At 42.8% G+C, this 18,922-nt stretch overlaps 1 protein-coding gene across 3 annotated transcripts in view; it reads right to left on the minus strand.

Annotated features, from left to right (window-relative positions):
* RAB30 (RAB30, member RAS oncogene family) overlaps positions 1-18,922 on the minus strand; it is a 78,577-nt gene that overhangs the window by 10,383 nt on the left and 49,272 nt on the right. For 2 of the 3 annotated variants that reach the window (XM_081100112.1, XM_081100111.1), the window contains exon 2: positions 3,692-3,792. The exons of the other annotated variant lie outside the window; for it this stretch is intronic. In XM_081100112.1, the coding sequence (XP_080956238.1) occupies positions 3,692-3,784 (93 nt within the window). In that variant the 5' untranslated portion in view covers positions 3,785-3,792. The remainder of the gene's footprint in view (positions 1-3,691; positions 3,793-18,922) is intronic. 3 annotated transcript variants of the gene reach the window in all.

Here is an 18,922-nt window from a genome sequence, read left to right on the forward strand (position 1 = left end):
GTCCCGGGAGCCCTGTTTCATTTAACATCACATGTATGTGTGTTTGGAAGGAAAGAGAAAAGAGGGAGGAAAAGGGAGAGAGAAATTCTGAAAGAAAAAGAAAGAAATGGAAAGGGGGACAAATAAGGGAGAAGAAGACAGAGGATGAAGGGAGAGAATTGGGAAAGGGCAGAGGTGGGGGATCTGGTTTCAAAAAATGAAACAAAAATATCAGACATAAGGCTAAGATTGAGTTGCATTGAGCCACTGGGATGAGATCAGGATTGTTAGGGGGAAGGCAAAATGGGTGGGTTCTCTAAAAGAGGTAAGATCAAGGAAGATTCAAACTAGTTCTCAATCTAGGGCATGGACATTCATGGGAGGGGACAACAGAGAAACAACAGGAACGCAGTATGAGAAAAACGAACAAGACAATGAAGCTTTGGATTTCCCCTGCCCTCAGGGTGATAACCATATTACTGCATGAGATCAGGGCCAATGATACTGGGAAGATAACTGAAGAAACCAGTCATTCAGGGAGAAAGACCAGTAGAAGTAGCACTAAACCCACGGAGGTAACAGCCTAGGATCTCTGTTGACTTCAGGCAAACTAGTTACCTAATCTGGGCTTCAAATCCAGTGAGTTTGAGGCTGATGTAAGCATTTCAAAACAAAACAAAACAAAAAAAAAGGTTTATCGCAAACTAGAAGCTACACTAGGTTCTGTCAAAATCACGTGTGTAACGTAATTGACTGTTACATATTATTCCTGTAAGCTTAGGGAGGAAGTTCTATCAAGAAAGAACACTTCACCTAGTTTCTCTTCCCTCGTCACTTACATTCCAGAATTTCCAGAAATTAAAGTAAAATGGATTTTATTGGCTCTGGCAGCTAAGATTGGACCATCTTTAATTAAATGCATTCCTTAACAAGAGAAATCTCTAATTAATGTTTAATCTTAAAAGACTGAGCTTCAAAACAACAGAAAATGTTCCATTGCATGTCTGCAAAAGATGCAAACATAAACATTCGTAACTTTACTTACAAATATTGAATCAATTTTCTTCTATTTTGGTTTGGCTCAAACACAAGGCTGCCAAGCTTCAAGTTTACAGCTCCAGCTGTTTTGCAGTCTAACAAATGCCACAAAATAAAACAAATCCTTTGCAATGTCTCCTCCCCTCACTTCGCTCCCCAACTCCTCCTGCCTCAGAAACAGCTGAATCCAATTCATTTTAACTGTCTACTAAATAACAAAACCACACATAATCCTGCCTATGAAATGTGAACCTTAAGGGGGAGCTAAGGGACTAGGAGGGGAAAAAAGTACACAGAAATGAAAAATAAGGGGTGATGTGCTTACTGGTAAAAATCTTTAAAAAAATGGAAGTGTTTTGTTTGTTTTTTTACCTCTAATGACAAAGTTTATGCTTTTAAAAAGAAATGCAAGATGCCTATGGTTTCAGAGGTTAGAACATACAGAAGATAAAAATGATCAGGCTGAGAACCAGGAGACCTGGGTCTAATACTAGCTTTGCCACTAACATTGATATGTGATACTAAGAAGTCATTTCATCCCTCTAGACCTGAGGTTTTCACCCATAAAATGAGAGGAGTGAGCTCTTTAAGGGATCTTTTGGCAGTAAGAGATGGTCAAAGGAATGACTGAAAACTTCTCTACATTTCTGCAGTCTTGTCCTCCTGCCAAAAGCAGGAAAAACTGCTAATGTTGGGTGGAAGTAAAATCAGTTGGAGTTTCCAATATGACGCCACAGTGGTTTTGACTGAGCCCAGATGCATAAGCTTGCTACTTTTGATTTCACAAGGCTGAGATTTAGCAAAAAGCACGAGACCTATTGTGTTCACTGTCATGGGGAAAACCCTGACATTTCCAAAGGTGACTCTCTGTCTTATCTGTTTGTCTTATCCAATCTGCCTTTCCAGGTTTTCCCAGAACCACAGACTGTTATTGCTGTGAGGGGTCTTGAAGATCACCAGGCCCCTCATGTCCATCAGGAAGGCAGGTGGGGGGTAACCTACCCGGGCTCAGAGATGAGCCAAGGGCAGAGCTGGCACGAGGACCTGCGTCCTGACTCTCAAGCCAATGTCCTTTCTACGGCACCAGCTTGCTCTATGCCTCAGATAAAAGAGCTAGTCTCAACTTGCCCAACTAGCACTTTGTGAAAACTGCAAGATGCATGTATGATAATCCCAAAAAGGATGCCATTCATATCTTTTCTGGAAAAACACAAAAGAAGGTCAACAACCTCAGAACAATTTCCCACAATTTCTGTATAAAACCAAGTATATAATCTCTGGCAATAATTCTCAAAAGGGCAGCCCCAAAGGAAATTTGTACTTAGATCATAAGATAAGGACTCAACCCAGAGCAGACATTTTATTTAATTCAAGTAGTACTTCACTGTTCTCAATTCATTCCCATTTAACAGATCTAGAAAAATCAGCATATTTGGTTCTGAACCAAAACAATTCCCTCCATTTTCTGGGGGACTTGAGAATACAATCTGATTGGTTTAATTTGTATTGAGTTTCAACAATTGAATATAAAAATCAAAATAAATGAACAAGAAATCTAATGAACAAAATAAACTGATGAATAACATAGAATCAGAGGCATGGAAACATGGGACAGACTGATGGAAGGAAGGGGGGAGAAGGGGTGGGAAGACATTAACCAAAGATCTTATATGCATGTATGCATTACCTATGGGCACAGACTATAGGGTGGTGAAGGCCTAGGATAGGGTGAGAACTGGATGGAGGGAAGCAATTGGGGGGAGGGGGGATATCTGTAATCCTCTCAACAATAAAGATTTTTTTAAAATTAATATTTAGGTTTAATTTGATATCCAGATTCATTTGTTTCCTCCTTTGGATTATTATTAATTAATAATCTATTTATTAATCTGATAATTTGTTTTTTAAATCCTCATCTGGGGATATGTTTATTGCTTTGAGAGAAAGGAAGAAAGGGAGGGAGGGAGGGGAAGAGAGAGAGAGAGAGAGATACTCAATGTGAAAGAGAAACATTGATCAGTTGCTTCCCATATGCACTCTGACTGAAGATGGAACTCGAAACTTAGATATGTGCCCTGACCGAGAATCACATCCAAAATCTTTTGGTGTACGGGATGATGTTCCAACCAACTAAGCCACCCGGCCAGGGCCTAATCATATATTTCTGATGCCACACACTGAAAACAAAACTACTTGCCCCTTTTTATTAAAAGAAGCAACAAGACCATAGAAGGGTGGTGGTGACCCAGAGAGCCATGCTTCCTTAAGGTGGTTTAAAAGCTTTAGCCTAGCCCTAACCGGTTTGGCTCAGTGGATAGAGCATCGGCCTGCAGACTGAAAGGTCCCAGGTTGGATTCCGGTCAAGGGCATGTACCTTGGTTGCGGGCACATCCCCAGTAGGGGGTGTGCAGGAGGCAGCTAGTCGATGTTTCTCTCTCATCGATGTTTCTAACTCTCTTATCCCTCTCCCTTCCTCTCTGTAAAAAATCAATAAAATATATTTAAAAAAAAAAAAAAGCTCTAGCCTAGGCTACAAAGCTGGTGCTCTTTCAAACGGAGCATTAATAACTGGCAGCCAAGAAGCTGGCATGGGGCCAGTCACCTATCCTGTTATTTCTCCTAACCCCACAGGCCACACCGAGAAAGCCAATCTTGGACTTCCGAGTTCTCTTACCTGAGTGAATCGTCGGACTAGGCACGTCTTCCCCACACCAGCATTGCCAATTAAAACAATCTTAAACAGGAAATCATAATCTTCCATACTCATTTACACAGCTGCAAGGCAAACAAACACAGGCAAGAGTGAGATGGGGCCTGGTCAGACTTGCCCACAGAGCTGAAGCTGCGCCGGCCCTGTCTCCTCAGGAAAAGCAGGTCTGACTCATTTGAAGAGCAATTTAATGCTCCCCTCTGGTGACTCTGCCGGGGAGAGAGGAACACAGGTGTTTGGTCACAGATGGACTTTATTCCTCCCCAGCCACCTCAGACCACAGAGAGTAAATGACACAGATGTTCTTTCGCCTGGTAACCTTTACACTTCCAAGTAGTCAGGTCGCAGGTCGCTCGTGTGATAAGATGTGTTTTCGCATGGAAAGGACATTACAGGTCTATGTGCAGAGAAGCTGGGGTGCAAGGCAGCAAGGCAAAGAAGAGTCCATCTCTTTCTCTCTGAATTTCTCACTGATCTTCCCCAAATATAAGTTAAACACCTTCATCATTCCTCTGTCCTAAACTTCACTTGCTATACACAGTTATTTGTTCAAATGTCTATCCTATCCTTGAGGAAAGGGCTTACATCTTTCAGCTCTATTTTCCTAGATCATGGAACAGAGTTACACCTAGTAAATGGTGCCTCTAGAATGAAATAATTCATTAATGGTCATATTGCTTAAGTCAGTGACGGCGAACCTTTTGAGCTCGGCGTGTCAGCATTTTGAAAAACCCTAACTTAACTCTGGTGCTGTGTCACATATAGAAATTTTTTGATATTTGCAACCATAGTAAAACAAAGATTTATATTTTTTATATTTATTTTATATATTTAAATGCCATTTAACAAAGAAAAATCAAACAAAAAAATGAGTTCGCGTGTCACCTCTGACACGCGTGTCATAGCTTCGCCATCACTGGCTTAAGTTATAGCCTTAGTTTCTCCAACTGTGCTAAGAAGAATACTATAGCTCTACTTCAGAGGGCTGTTGTGAAGATTTTTTTAAAACCCACTATATAATAGAGTCTTAGAATCCATAAAGCCCCATCCTAGTGAAAATAATTGTGGTCTATTGAGTACCTACAATAGTACTGTGCTAATCACCATACAGAGATCTCTGCCCTCGGGACCAACATGACAAAAGCTAAACAACAACAACAAAGTTCAATTCAATTCCAATCAGTAACAGAGCTCATTTCATAAGGTGCAGGCAGAACAAGCCTGGTGGACTCTGGAGGAGGAGGGAAAGGGTGACAGCAAGCCATGAGGGGAAGGATGCTAGGAGAGCCAGAGAAGCCTCAGCCAGCTGGGGAGCAAATGACTCAGGGCTGCGGGACAGAAGCAGAGCCCACTGTACTGTCACCTGTCAGATAGCAAGAGGAATAAGTTCCCTGTGTGCAACGGTGTGTTCTCTGTGGATCATAATTTCAACTGGTCCTTGGAAAGATGACTTGACAACCAGGCCAAATGCAGCTGGCAGCTCATTTGGGATTCTGTCTCAGTTCAGGGGACCATGAAAGGAAAACACTTCTCTGTCAAGAACCTGGGTTCATAAGAAGTCATTGTACTTGCTATATGCCAGGCAAGGTACTTGGCACCTTATGTATATTTCCATATGTTCTCATAAGTCTATGAGGTGGGTATTTATGTTCCCTACTTTACAAGTGAGTAAACAGAAGATAAAGGAAATTAAGAGGATAGCCTGAAGTCATCAAAAGAACTCTAGCATTGGAGCCAGAGAAACCTAGATTCACACCCTGACTGTGCTGCCTTTTAAGTCTGTGCCTTGAAGGCAAGTGAAAATTTTTTAGAGTCTTAACTTCACCACCAGCAAAATGGGGTTAATAACACCTAGACCACAGAGTTGTGATGCTTGAAGTAATTAATGAAAAGTCCCACGGACAGTATCTGGCTCTTAGTCACCCCAAATCCTCACTGTGACTCACACATTTTCCATGGTCTGGTTTCTGCCTTCATTATTGTCAGCACCATCTCTGCCCATACTGTAGGCTCATTAGATTTTTTTTTAATTGATTTCAGAGAGGAAGGAAGAGGGAGAGAGAGATAGAAACACCCACAATGAAAGAGAATCATGGATCAGCTGCCTCCTGCAAGTCCCCACTAGGGATCAAACCCACAACCCAGGCATGTGCCCTTGACCGGAATCTAACCCGGCACCTTTCAGTTCACAGGCCGACACTATCCACTGAGCAAAACCGGCTAGGGCTCACAAGATTTCTTCAGTTTCTTAAACACCACACAGAATGCAACCTTCCTCACCACTCCCAGCCCAGGTAACTTTTATTCCTCCCTTAGATCTCAGATTAAACATTGCTCTCTCTGATGTGCTTCTCTGACCTATGAGGGGGGGCTGGGCACCTGCTATATGCTCCACCAATACCATTCTCCTCTCCTTTAGTAGTACTCATCATGCTTTACTGTATTTAATCATATACATCTGTCTCCAACAGCATGTCTCAGCACCTCGGCCACATACATATACACACACACACACACACACACACACACACACACACACAAAACCGTGAGCAGCATGAGAGTAATGAAGTTGTTCAGTCCTGATCCCAACCCGTCCCCATCATCGTCATTTCACTCTATATTATTAATTCATTTCATCCTCCAAACGATCCTATCTGCTGGACACTATTAGCAGCCTAACTTGACAGATGGGGATACTGAGCAGAAGAGAAGGTAAATAAAAAGTTGTTAAGACCTCACTTAAGTTGTTAAGACAGCCTGGGTTCATTTCCCTGAACTACTGCCCTGTAGTGCCTTTCACAGTACCTGGCTCCTAGTAGGAGCTTAAGAAAGATCTGACACATTAAATGATGAAGGGTAAGCACTTAAGAAACATGTGATTTCCGTTCTCTCTCGGGCTTCCAATCCAAAACTCTTTTCCACCGCACTGTGGTAATCTAAATAAGAATCAAGGTCAAACTCTGAACAAAAACTCACGGACAGAGTATGTTCATTAAAACACAAGCTGTTAACAATGAAAAGAAAAGAAAACGCAGAGACAGCACAAGGATAGCAGAAAGATTTGAGGCTCTGTGGACCACCCACGGACCACAGCTCCCTGTCTTCATGAGCCTATAAACAGGGAACACAGGATGGGGCTGCATTCTTTTTCTGAGCTTAGGCTGTTTGCCACACGTTTACTTCTCCATCTTTGGCAGAGGCCAAAGAAACAAGCAGAGAATCCAGAGATCAGCGTCCAAATATAACAACCTGAGGAAGAGGGCTCCTAAGAGAAGGTTAACAGTGCCCAAATCATGCCCCTTCAGGAAAGGAAGGCAAATGTTACCTGGTCCGAGTCCACGGTCATCATCAAGTCTCATGTAGTTACCACCTGGAGTGAGCCACAGAATAAAAATTAAGGCCCTTCTCATTCTATAAGAAATTACTTTAATGCTCTATTGAATTTTTTTTTAAATAAACATCTGGGAGGAAAGTGTTTGGACTCTTTAAAAATGCAGGCTAAGGCTGGACTGTAAACTCCAGGTTACCTGCTGTGGTTACTGTTTTCTTTCCAATAGAAAACACAAGGCTGAGTGAAAAGCTCACACAATTCTCTGGAAACTGCACTCTGAGGAAGCTCTTCTGCTTGGTAAGTAATGTAACAGCTCAGGCATCACCGATCACCAGGTGATGAGGCAGCTTCCCAGGAAGAGAAACCCATTCAGAAGCAGTCAGTTACACCCACCCCTAAACGGGCAGCAAAGTCACACCTTGTCTGGGAAGCAAGCACCTTCCAAGACATGCCACTGGCCAGGCGCTACTCTAGAAACTGTATATTCTATTATTGATGATGATGATGATGATGATGGCTGACACTTACTCAATGTTTGTGATGTGCCAGGTTCTGTTCTACAGGTATTCACTCATTTAAGCCTCACAACAATCCTACAAGGGAGGGACTATTATCATCCCTGGCTTTCAGAAGATGAAACTGAGGCACAGAGAGGTTGTGCTAAAGATATACAGCTAGTTAGTCTTAGGACCAAGATTCAACCCTAGACCCATCAAACTCCAAAGCCCAACTCCTTCCAAAGTAGATGCCACTGCCCCTTGCCTCATGGTTAATAGCACTCTATCTGTCATGAGGGCGGAGGCTCAGGTGAATGGAAGCCCAGCCCCTTTGAACTACGGTGCTCTAGGATCTCCCCGCTCTGGAAGCAGCACCCCACACTGATAGGTTCACACCCTGATTCCAGATCTACAAGCACTGCTCCTCACTGTGCCCTCGAGCTCAGGTTTCTTTTAGGAGCTGGACCCAGACTTCTCCCTGCACAGGACGCCCACAATTCCATCATCGTTCATCCATGTAACCAAGTACCAGGCACCGGGGATAGAGACAGGACCATGACTCAGATAAACAAGCAAAACCCCAAATGACATGCTCGCCACAATAGCGCTAAATAAATGGAGATATGCCTAAGGTTCAAAACAGGAAAATTAGACAAAGGAGAGAAAAAATGAGTTTAAAAAAGATACAGGAACCATGTACTTTGCAAAGATTAAAAAGAAGAAAATTTGGGGGTGGGGGGGAGGATGGGAGCGGTTAATGGGGGGAAAAAGCAAACCTATGTAATACTTTCAACAATAAAGATTTTAAAAAAAAAGACAAGAAAAAAATTCTGGGCAATGTGATTTTGGCAACATAAATCATTTATCAAAGTGACCTTTTAAAAAACAAAACAAAATTGTTTTCACCGTTGTGCATCAGAACACTTCCCCCTTGTCCTTCTGGTCTAATATAACAGATAAAGTCAAGGCTTCTGGTGAATAAAAAGCAAAATCCCTGTCCTGCCTTCTGATCCCCAGCCCCTGCCCAAGAAAAAGATAATTTGAGGACGTGTCCTTGTTCAAAAACCATGTGCCTCACTCAGGTCCTTTCCCTCTCCCAGTCTCAACTGAGACTCTGTAAACTGGAGAAGGGGGAGCAGGAGGAAAGGGTTGGGTGGACAGGTGCCACTACCCCTCCCCAGGACAGCCATTCTCTCATACCACACAGGCAGCAAGACAGTGAAATCAGGAGACCCGAGTCTGCTGCAGAGCTGTGTTAAGTTTCCTCCTCCATAAAATGGGGATACTATTAGAGCCTCGATCACTGAATTGCTTGGGAGGCAAATAAAATAATAAGTGAAATAGTGATCCTTTTTAAAATGAAATAATCACATTTTTTAACCCTCTGACAAGAGTCATATATACAGATTACAGGACATACAGCCAAACAGAAAGGAAAGAAAATCACTTATAATCTTTCCCTCCCCACACCTCCTCCTGGGGATAAGGACAGTTAACATTGTGGTCTATACAACCTTCTAGTTTTATTCCTATATACTCACATCTATGTGTATTTATTTCTATATACTCACATCTATATTTCATAAATGTATGGCTTGTAAAACAAAAATGGAATCAATCCTAGCCGGTTTTGCTCAGTGGGTAGAGCGTTGGCCTGCAGACTGAAGGGTCCCGGGTTCGATTCCAGTCAGGGGCACATTTGCAGGCTTGATCCCCAGTAGGGGGTGTGCAGGAGGCAGCCAATCAATGATTCTCTCTCATCATTGATGTTTCTATCTTTCTCTCCATCTCCCTTCCTCTCTGAAATCAATAAAAATATATTTAAAAACAAAAACAAAAACGGAATCATAACATTATACAAAGTTGTTGTTTTTTTCTATAGAGAAGTATTTTCCCAAAACCCAACATAAGAATTCATGGTTTACAATTATAGACTGTCAGCATCCATTCAGCACTTGCTCCTATAACCTTAAATACCCAGAAATGGAGAGGGGAAGGATAGTGACATACCTTTGAGAAATACTACCTACTACAACCCAACGCTGGAGATTTAAAAGTTTCTAAAAATTCCCACAATTAAAAAAACTGGCCAACCTTGTTTAATCCAGGGTTTACCAAGCATGATTGTAGCTCAGAATTATTTTCTCATATAACACCGTTTAATGTCCTTTGCTACTAAGGCTCCATTAAATATTAGTGTAATCAAGTCTATTTTACAGCATTTGAAATCGGGGCCATATAGGTAGGGTTGCTAGATGAAGGAAGGGAGTAAGGAAGAAAGGAAGGAGGGAAGAAGGGAAAGAAGGAGAGAAAGGCCACCAGTTAAATTTGCATTTCAGGTAGCAACAAATAAATTTTAATATGTTTATTCCAAATATGACATGGGCATATGAATAATTTTTTAGTATAGAAGTGTGACCCAAATATTGTGTGGGACATACTTACACTAAAAAAATTATTGGTTGTTTGTCTGAAATTCCAATTTAACTGGGCATCCCTATATTTTATCCGGCAACCCCACCCAGGGAAAATTTGAGTCAGCAAGTCCAGTAGAAACAGAGGCCCTAAACACAACACCAAGCCCACCCAGAAGCTGCGGAGGGAGATGGGCAGAGCATAAGAAGCAGAATACGCCTGATGAACCCGAACAACCAAATAGAGAAAATAAAAAGGGGCAGCACGTGACACTGAAGAAGGCATTTCTGAGCTGGGGCTCTTTAGATGCTGGGCAACACTCGGGGACTGGGCTCAGTCTGGCATTTGGGGCTCTGAAGGCAAAGTCTCTCCCTCATGGACAACCCCAGCCACTGTGGGCCTTCCTTCAAGTACATCTAGGCGCGTGCACCTGCCCGGCGGAGAAGGGAGTGCTCTACATGTCTACTGCCCCAACTGTCCTTAAGGACAAGAAGCATGCTTCAACAAGACACTCGTGTCTGTATATTCCACCTTGTGCTCAAGATGTATACACTGAATTGAAAGCATTTGATCCATCTTTTGCTCTAACAAGGTTCTGTCTCAGGAAGCTCATTATTGCTTAATTACCAGAAGGCAATTACTAAACATTACTATAATCAACTGCTGCAAGCTTCCTTGCTTTACACCGGCTGTTAATTTCATATTATTGCAAGGTAATTATGCTCCTTGGCTAGGGGTATCAAACACGCCCCCCCCACCCCCCCGCCCCTGTGCCATTCTGCCCCGCATTCACTGAGCCATATTCTCCAGCCTTTTCATATGGTCCCTTACAGGGTACACAATGCTTTCACAGATGTGATCTCATCCAGACCTGCCAATATCTCATGGACTGGCTCTGGTCATTCAATATGCAGGTGAGGAAACTGAAGGTTTGGGTGACAAAGTGACTCACCCTAAATCACACCCTAGTGAGTTTTGAGGTAACTTTTGTCTCCTAACCACCTGGAACTTCTCCCCTTGCTGGAACACACTATGTAGTCCCAGGTTCCTGAGAATGTGGACCATGATTTGAACACTTAATATGTTCCAGGAACTATGCTGAATGTTTTCCGTATATAATCTTACTTAACCTTCTCAACAGCTCCATTAGATGATTATTATTATTATTCCCTTTATACAGATAAGGAAATTGAGCTTCATAGAGGTTAATTTGGTCAAAATTACAAAACTAGTTAGTAAAAGTGCACAAATCAAAATCCACATCTTTATGGGTAAATGTTAAATTGGAATTCTATCTCACTCTTTATGCTAAAATAAATTGCAGATAAATTAAAGATTTGGATTTTTAAAAATAAAAGCATGAAAGTACTAGAAAAAAGCATGATATATACCAAATCTTAAATTGGCGCTGACCTTCTAAAACTTACTCAAAATCAGGGCCATAAGATAAGGGTGGGGAACCTTTTTTCTGCCAAGAGCCATTTGGATATTTATAACATCATTCACAGGCCACACAAAATCATCAACTTAAAAATTAGCCTGCTATATTTGGTCAAACATTTAATTAACTCACCCCTAACGCCTTGGCAGGGCCAGACCAAATGATTTCGCAGGACTTATGAGGCCCATGGGCTAGACGTACCCCACCCCTGCCATAAAATAAAAAGATTGATGAATGACTAATTAAATCTTTTAAAAATTCTATATGGCATAACAACAAAAATGAACTGATTGCAATACATACAACTAAAGGCTAACTTCCTTAAATGCATAAAGAGTTCCTCCTACAAATCAATAAGAAAAATTGAATAACACAACAGAAAAAAATGGGTAAAGACCATGAGCAGATAGGTTATAAGACAGGAAATAAAAATGGCACTTACATACTTTTTTAATGATCGGCTTCACTCTTTTTTTTAAAATATAGTTTATTGATTTTTTTACAAAGAGTAAGGGAGAGGGATAGAGAGTTAGAAACATCGACCAGCTGCCTCCTGCACACTCCCTACTGGGTATGTGCCCGCAACCAAGGTACATGCCCTTGACCAGATTCGAACCTGGGACCCTTCAGTCTGCAGGCCGACACTCTATCCACTGAGCCAAACCGGCTAGGACCAGCTTCACTCTTAAGAGTAAATCAAACTCTATAAAATTTATCATTCATAATTGTAAATTATAATTATGTTTTAATTTTAAATATAAATTATAATTCATAATGAAAATTATAATGAATGTTTAACCAGAAACCATTTTTCATTGCAGATTGGCAAAGTTCATTCTGTACTGGAGAGAATATGGAACAATGGGGCACTGGTACACTGCTGGTAGGAGGTAAATCAACACCACCTCTATGGAGGGCAATACTGATTTAAAACAGAAAGGCTATTACAAACCCTCTGACCAGCAATTCCACTTCTAGGAATCTATGCTACACTTATACTGATGAATATGTACAAGACACTTGGAATAGAATATTCATTACATTACAACAGTGTTTGCAACAGCAAATGTGAAACAACCTAAAAGTCCAGCAGCAGAAAAATAGTTGTACAATCTGTGGAAACTATACATCAACGTACCACGCAGCCTGCTATGGCAGCTGCAATGTGCAGTAAGTGAAAGAAGGAAGGTGGAAAGTGGTGTGTATAGTAGGAAAAGGGGGCATATTATTATTTATCTGTGGAAGCATGAGGCTCTCTGGAAGGATACAAAAGAAAACCAGCAAGTGTTTGCCTCTGGGGAGGCTTTCGTATCTAGTTCTTTCTAGGAAAAAGATAACCTCCAATCCTAACAAATTATACTCTGCCCTTCTATTCATTCTACAGTAATGCTTAATACAGGGAGAAAGGTCCTTTTTTTAAAAAAAAAAAAAAATCTGTTTGGGGTGCTCTGTTTCTCTGTTCTTTTCTTTGCTCTGCTGCACCCTTTCACATGGCACAGCAGGACTATCCTACCTAGACTCTGGGTACCACTGCTTCTCTATTAAACCATATCTCAGGCCCTAGCCGGTTTGGCTCAGTGGATAGGGCCTGTGGGCCAAAGGGTCTTGGGTTTGATTCCGGTCAAGAGCACATACCTTGGTTGCAGGCTCCTCCCCTGCAAAGGACATCTGCAATGTGCAGTAAGTGGTCAGGGCTCATGCAGGAGGCAACCAATCGATGTGTTTCTCTCCCATCGATGTTTCCCTCTACCTTTCCCTCTCTCTTTCACTCTCCCTAAAAGTCAATGGAAAAATATCCTTGGGTGAGGATTAAAAAAATAAACAAACAAACATATCTCAGCACAGCAAGTCCCTGCACGGTAGATTCATTCCTTCAGACCGATTTCCCTCAAAACCAAGTATCCAGTGTATGACAGCCAAAACCGATGGGTAGAACAATAGTGTATCTGTGTCACTGATAAAAGTAAAACTCTGACACATGTGTATCGAGCATTCCTGCTCTGAAATTACTCTCACTGTACTCTGACACAGAATCTTCCTGAAGAAGCACTCAAATGAGTGAGTTGCCTCCGGCCATGCAGCATGCCAGCAACAGCCAGAAGAGCATTCCTGGTGGTCTGACACCAAATCAGAGCTGCTACTAGGATGAATAAGGTCTGCAAAGATAACTCCCTACTGAGCAAGGCCAAGGGCATAACCTCCATGGAGGCTGGCATGGAGCCATCGATGAGAGGGAGTTCAAAAACAGCCCCTGGGAATATTTTTAAAGACATATAAAACTAAAAACAAAGTAGGCCTGAGACCTTCACAGTACTCTTCATAAAAAGCAAAACCATAAAATATCTTACTATTTATAGTCTTTGTCTATATTGTCTTTTATATTTTCCTATTTCCTGGAAATACACAATACATTTGGGATACCAGACACATAAGAAAACTGAAAATTAAAGCTTTGAAACAGCATGTCATCAGCATTAACCAAAGCAAATGTCTGAATCCGGTTGTTAAAGTAACAATGCTCTGTCACCTTCCAGAGTGAGCAGGTGTCACTGCCCGGAGCATAGGTTGGGTCTCCTACAGGGAGGTGGAAGGAGAAGCGAGGGCCGCTGCACTGGACTCCCCCTGCGTTAACTCCCCAGGCAGAGCTCATTTGTTAGGATACGAAGCACCTGGGCGCAGGTGCTTGACAAAGAGTCTTGGGTGCTCCTGGAAATACTAGCACCTTGCTTCCTGGGGGAAAAGAAAGATACCCTTCCTACTCATTAATTCCTTTCCAAGATGGAGAGATTCTATCTGCAAATCATGTTTATTGAACTGATCTAAAAAAAGGCCCTTCCAGACCCAACTTGCTGTTTCCGTCTGCACAAGCAGGCAAGGCTCCCTCTGTCGTCCTCCTCCAACAATAAACAATACCACCCATAAAGAGCTGGGTTGGGGGGGGAGGTGAGGGGGGGGTTGAGGGAGGGGTTGAGGGAGGGTGTTCCCTGGCTCTCCTTGTTGCTCTCTAAATCAGGGACTGTGTCTAATCTCTCCTCTGCAGAAGCCTTCCTGCTCCTGTCTGGCTGCACCGGAAGGGCCTCCTTATCAGCATCTTCAGTCTCCTCCCTGAGGCTGTGCACACAATGCAGCCTGGCCAAGTGGCCAGAGGTCAGGGCTGCAGCCCACGGTGGGACCTAAGGCCCACCAAGGACAGAGATGTCTCCTTCCCTCCCAGGAGACTCTCTCACTCCTGCTGAACTCTTTTTTTTTTTTTTAATATATTTTATTGATTTTTTACAGAGAGGAAGGGAGAGGGACAGAGAGCCAGAAACATCGATGAGAGAGAAACATCGATCAGCTGCCTCCTGCACACCCCCCACTGGGGATGTGCCCACAACTCAGGTACATGCCCTTGACCGGAATCGAACCTGGGACCCCCCAGTCCGCAGGCTGATGCTCTATCCACTGAGCCAAACAGGTCAGGCCAGCTGAACTCTTATCAGCTGTTTATACAGATTCCCTCTGCACTGGAAGCAATTCCCTCTGCACTGGAAGCAGGACAAAGTAAAAGGGAAGAAGGTGTCCCAGTGCTCTGGGACTCACATAGATGAGGATAAACTACAGGAATTCGCGAGTCTGTGAAGCTTCTCAGAGAAAACTATCTGTCTAAAGCCTAGGAGATCTACACACACCAGCCCATTTCATCCTTGAGACAGCCCTGTTGGGAGGGGTTTCTTAGTTACTGTTACTATCCATAAGCTTTTATGTCTAAACAGCACCTCAGGTTTGCAAGTGCTTTGCTAATTATCGTACCTGCATCTTGGCGAATACCGATGTGGAAGACAAGGTAGATATTCTTTCTCAACATGGTCGCCCAATACACACACATACATACACACACAGCATGCCAAAAGCCATCTGTCACCAAGGTCCACAGATTTTCTTTCAGAAATGTTGCTTGAATTCCCTCTCTGTTCCAGCTTGTCTCTACCACACCCACCTGGCTCAGGCCCTGGTCAGCTGTCACACAGCCTGTCTCCTGTACACTTCTAACCAGGTGAAGTATAACATGGCACAACTTTCCTCAATAGCAAGTTTTCAATTTTCATCAAAAGCCTTAACAATGTGCATACTCTTTGACCTAGCAATTCTGCTTGGGGGACTTTTCCTAAGGAATGATTCCAAGATGTGCACAAAGATTTCTTCACAAGAAAGTTCATTCCAGTATGACTTAAAATAAACCCCGCAAATGGAGAAAGGAGTAAACTGCCATCCAACAATAGAGAAGAGATCATACTTTCATAGAGCCACATGATGTAACATGATGAAATATATACTTGAAAGGAAATACATTTTTTATTGATTTTCCTTTTGTGGGGTGGGGTGGGGAGGAGAAAGAGAAAGGGAGGGAGGAAGAAAGGGAGAGAGATGGGAACATCAAATGAGAGAGAAACATCAAACGGCTGCCTCCTGCACACCCCCTCCTGGAGTTGTAGGGGATCGAGCCTGCAACTTGGGCATGTGCCCTGACTGGGAATTGAACTGGGGACCTCAACCACTGATTCACACCAGCAGGGCAGGAAATACATTTTTTAAATGCTTACCACTGGGTGGCAGGATTATAGTTTATGTCCTTCTTTATAGGTTTATGTCTTTTCTAAATTTTCTTCAATAAATATGAAATTTAGAAATAATACACTTTGTTAAAATACCAGTGACCATCCACATTCAACTGGCCCTTCCAGAAATCATGATCTTACTTGGTACAAGCCAAAGCCATCACAGAGTTCAAAGCTGTCATGCACTAAGCTCACTGCTGGGAAATCACTTTAGGGAAAGAACTGAACCAACTCAAAGTGCTAAGTGAACAAAAATGCTCACTACGTCGTATCTAAGAGAATTGGAAACAATCCAAATGTCCAATGAGGGATAGTTCAGCGTGGAACATCAACACCCTGGAATGCAGCGCAGCCGTTAGAAATGCCAATTATGAAAACTATGTAGAAATATGAAATAATGTTGACAATGGGCTATAAAATAAAAGGAATACACAAAGCTGCATTTGTCAGGACTGCGGCTATGAAAAATAAGCATGCATGTGAACAAGGGCACTTCAAACATAAGAACATGTGTTGTATTAGGATTATGGGATTACAAGGAGCTTATTTTTTTAAGTTTTTTTCATTTTTAAGTACATTTTTAACATTTTGCATGTACCACTGACACATTTTTTTATTTAATGTAGAAAACATAGCACAGGGGAAAATAAATTCCCAAAAGGAACATAATCACTGTCAGCATTTTGATATGCTTCTCCCTCTTTTTCCTGTACCCTGGGTGGGTTTGTTTGGTTTTTATCCGTGTAATCATGTTCAAGTTTTCTTAAAAGTAGCTACAAAATCATTTTGGTTTTTTGAAGAATCCATGAACTTAGCATAAGATCTAAACATCGTGGTGGTTTTTTTCAAGTGTTACCAAGAGACCTGGCCTACTATAATGTCTGCGTGTAACAACAACAAAGCAGAAATATTTCACCATTGTGACAGAATAGACAGATTGGTCAAAGTTCCTAATGCTTGCAGAAAACTCATAAGCCTATTTCAGTAGCCATAAACCAGGAACATGCATTACAAAAGCTGATGTAGTTGGAAATTAAAAGGGATTTTACCAGACTGAAAACAAAGATGCAATGATGAACTATGTTTTCAGATCAGAAAAAGCTTGAAGGGAACAAATCCAATCGGTCATTGGGTCCAGAATATTTAACCTCTTTACATCTCTCACATCCATACTCTCCTATGCACTTGCCCTGACCTTCATGGGGGCCAGCCTCGCACACCTGGGCTGCAGCTGCCCTGTGCTGCCTGCTCACTCTGCCTTCTTCTCACTTCCCCCTCATGCAGACCTCCCTCCACTCTGCTGTCATCAGGCATAGGCCTAACCGTGCCCCTCCTCCTGGGAGAGAAACAGGGACGGGGAAATCGCATTTAAGCAACACTTGGGCTCTGCAGCCCATGAGTGAGTGTGGGCCCTGAAGAAAGTGAGAGGGGCAGCTGAGTCTGCTGTCACCACTGAGGGGCTCAGTTTCCACAGGACTGTGACACACTTTTGTGCTTTTCAAACACCAGGGCCCACCGAGACAAGCCGACTATTCATCTCTTACATGTCTACCAGACACTGCCCTCTGTTCCAGGGCTGGGGGAAAGCCGCTGTGTTGGGCTGACTGAGACATGAAATGCCACTGCTAACATAGCAAACATCACTCAGGCACTCCTCACTTCTAGAAGAAATGTAACTGCACTTTTGGCCTTAGATGCTTTTATTTTATTTTTTTAATATCTCTTTATTGATTTCAGAGAGGAAGGTAGAGGGAGAGAGAGACCGAAACATCAATGATGACAGAGAATCATTGATCGGCTGCCTGCTGCCTCATTGGTGATCGAGCCCACAAACAGGGTAGATGCCCTGTCTGGGAATCGAACTGTGACTTCTTGGTCCATAGGTCACCACTCAACCATTGAGCCACACAGGCCTGGCAGCCGTAGATGCTTTTAGAAACCAACTCCTATACAAGAGGCAATGGGACTCCACAGCAACCTTCCCAAAGAGTGAAGCTGACCATGTCATTTCCACACTTAGATCTGCTCCGCTGCTCCCTGATGCCTATACAAAGCCATTTGAAAGGAGGTACGGTGCCCTGGTGAAAGGAAGTATGGTGCCCTGGTGATAAGGGTGAGCTATTGAGCCAAGCTGCCTCAGTCTGTGTCCTGCCTCTGCCTTTGGGGCCTTTGGGCAAGTCCCCTATTATCCTGGTGCCTAAGTTTGTTTATTTGTAAACAGGGGTAATAATAGTACCTGTTCCAAAGGTGGTTGTGCAATCAAAGGAATTAATGTAATTCAGCATGAAGAAGTGAACCTGGCACAGAGGAAGCAGTCAGTAAATATTAGGTGTTGCCCAGCCAGTGTGGCGCAGTAGTTGAGCATTGGCCCATAAACCAGGAGGTCACAGTTCGATTCTGATCAGGGCACATGCCTGAGGTTATGGGCTTAATCCCCAGTAGGGGGCATGCAGGAGGCAGCCAATGGATGATTCTCTCTCATCGTTGATATTTCTATCTTTCTCTCCCTCTCCCTTCCTCTCTCTGAAATGAATAAAAACATTAAAAAAAAATAAATAAATGTTAGGTGCAGGTCCTGTCATTGTTACTGTTGGAGAAAGTTCACAGTCCCTAGCAGGGCACACAAAGCCATCCACAACTCAGCTGCTGCTCATCTCTCTGGCTTTGTTTCTCATGACTTTTGAGTTTCTACCACCTGTTGTGACCACACAGCCACACCAGGCTCCCAGAGTGCGGAGCCTGAGGCAGGTTCATCCTCCACACCTTGACTCACACACCCATTCTCTCCTTGTTGGCTGGAGAGCAGCCACACATCTCTGAAACCCACCTCCCCCTCCATGTGCATTAGTCACCCACGCCTTTGTGCCTCCACTATATTCTAAGGAGACTCTCTCTATGAACACTTCATTATCC

Source organism: Myotis nattereri, assembly GCF_964212035.1.
Source record: "Myotis nattereri genome assembly, chromosome: 9".
NCBI classification, from domain to species: Eukaryota; Metazoa; Chordata; class Mammalia; order Chiroptera; family Vespertilionidae; genus Myotis; species Myotis nattereri.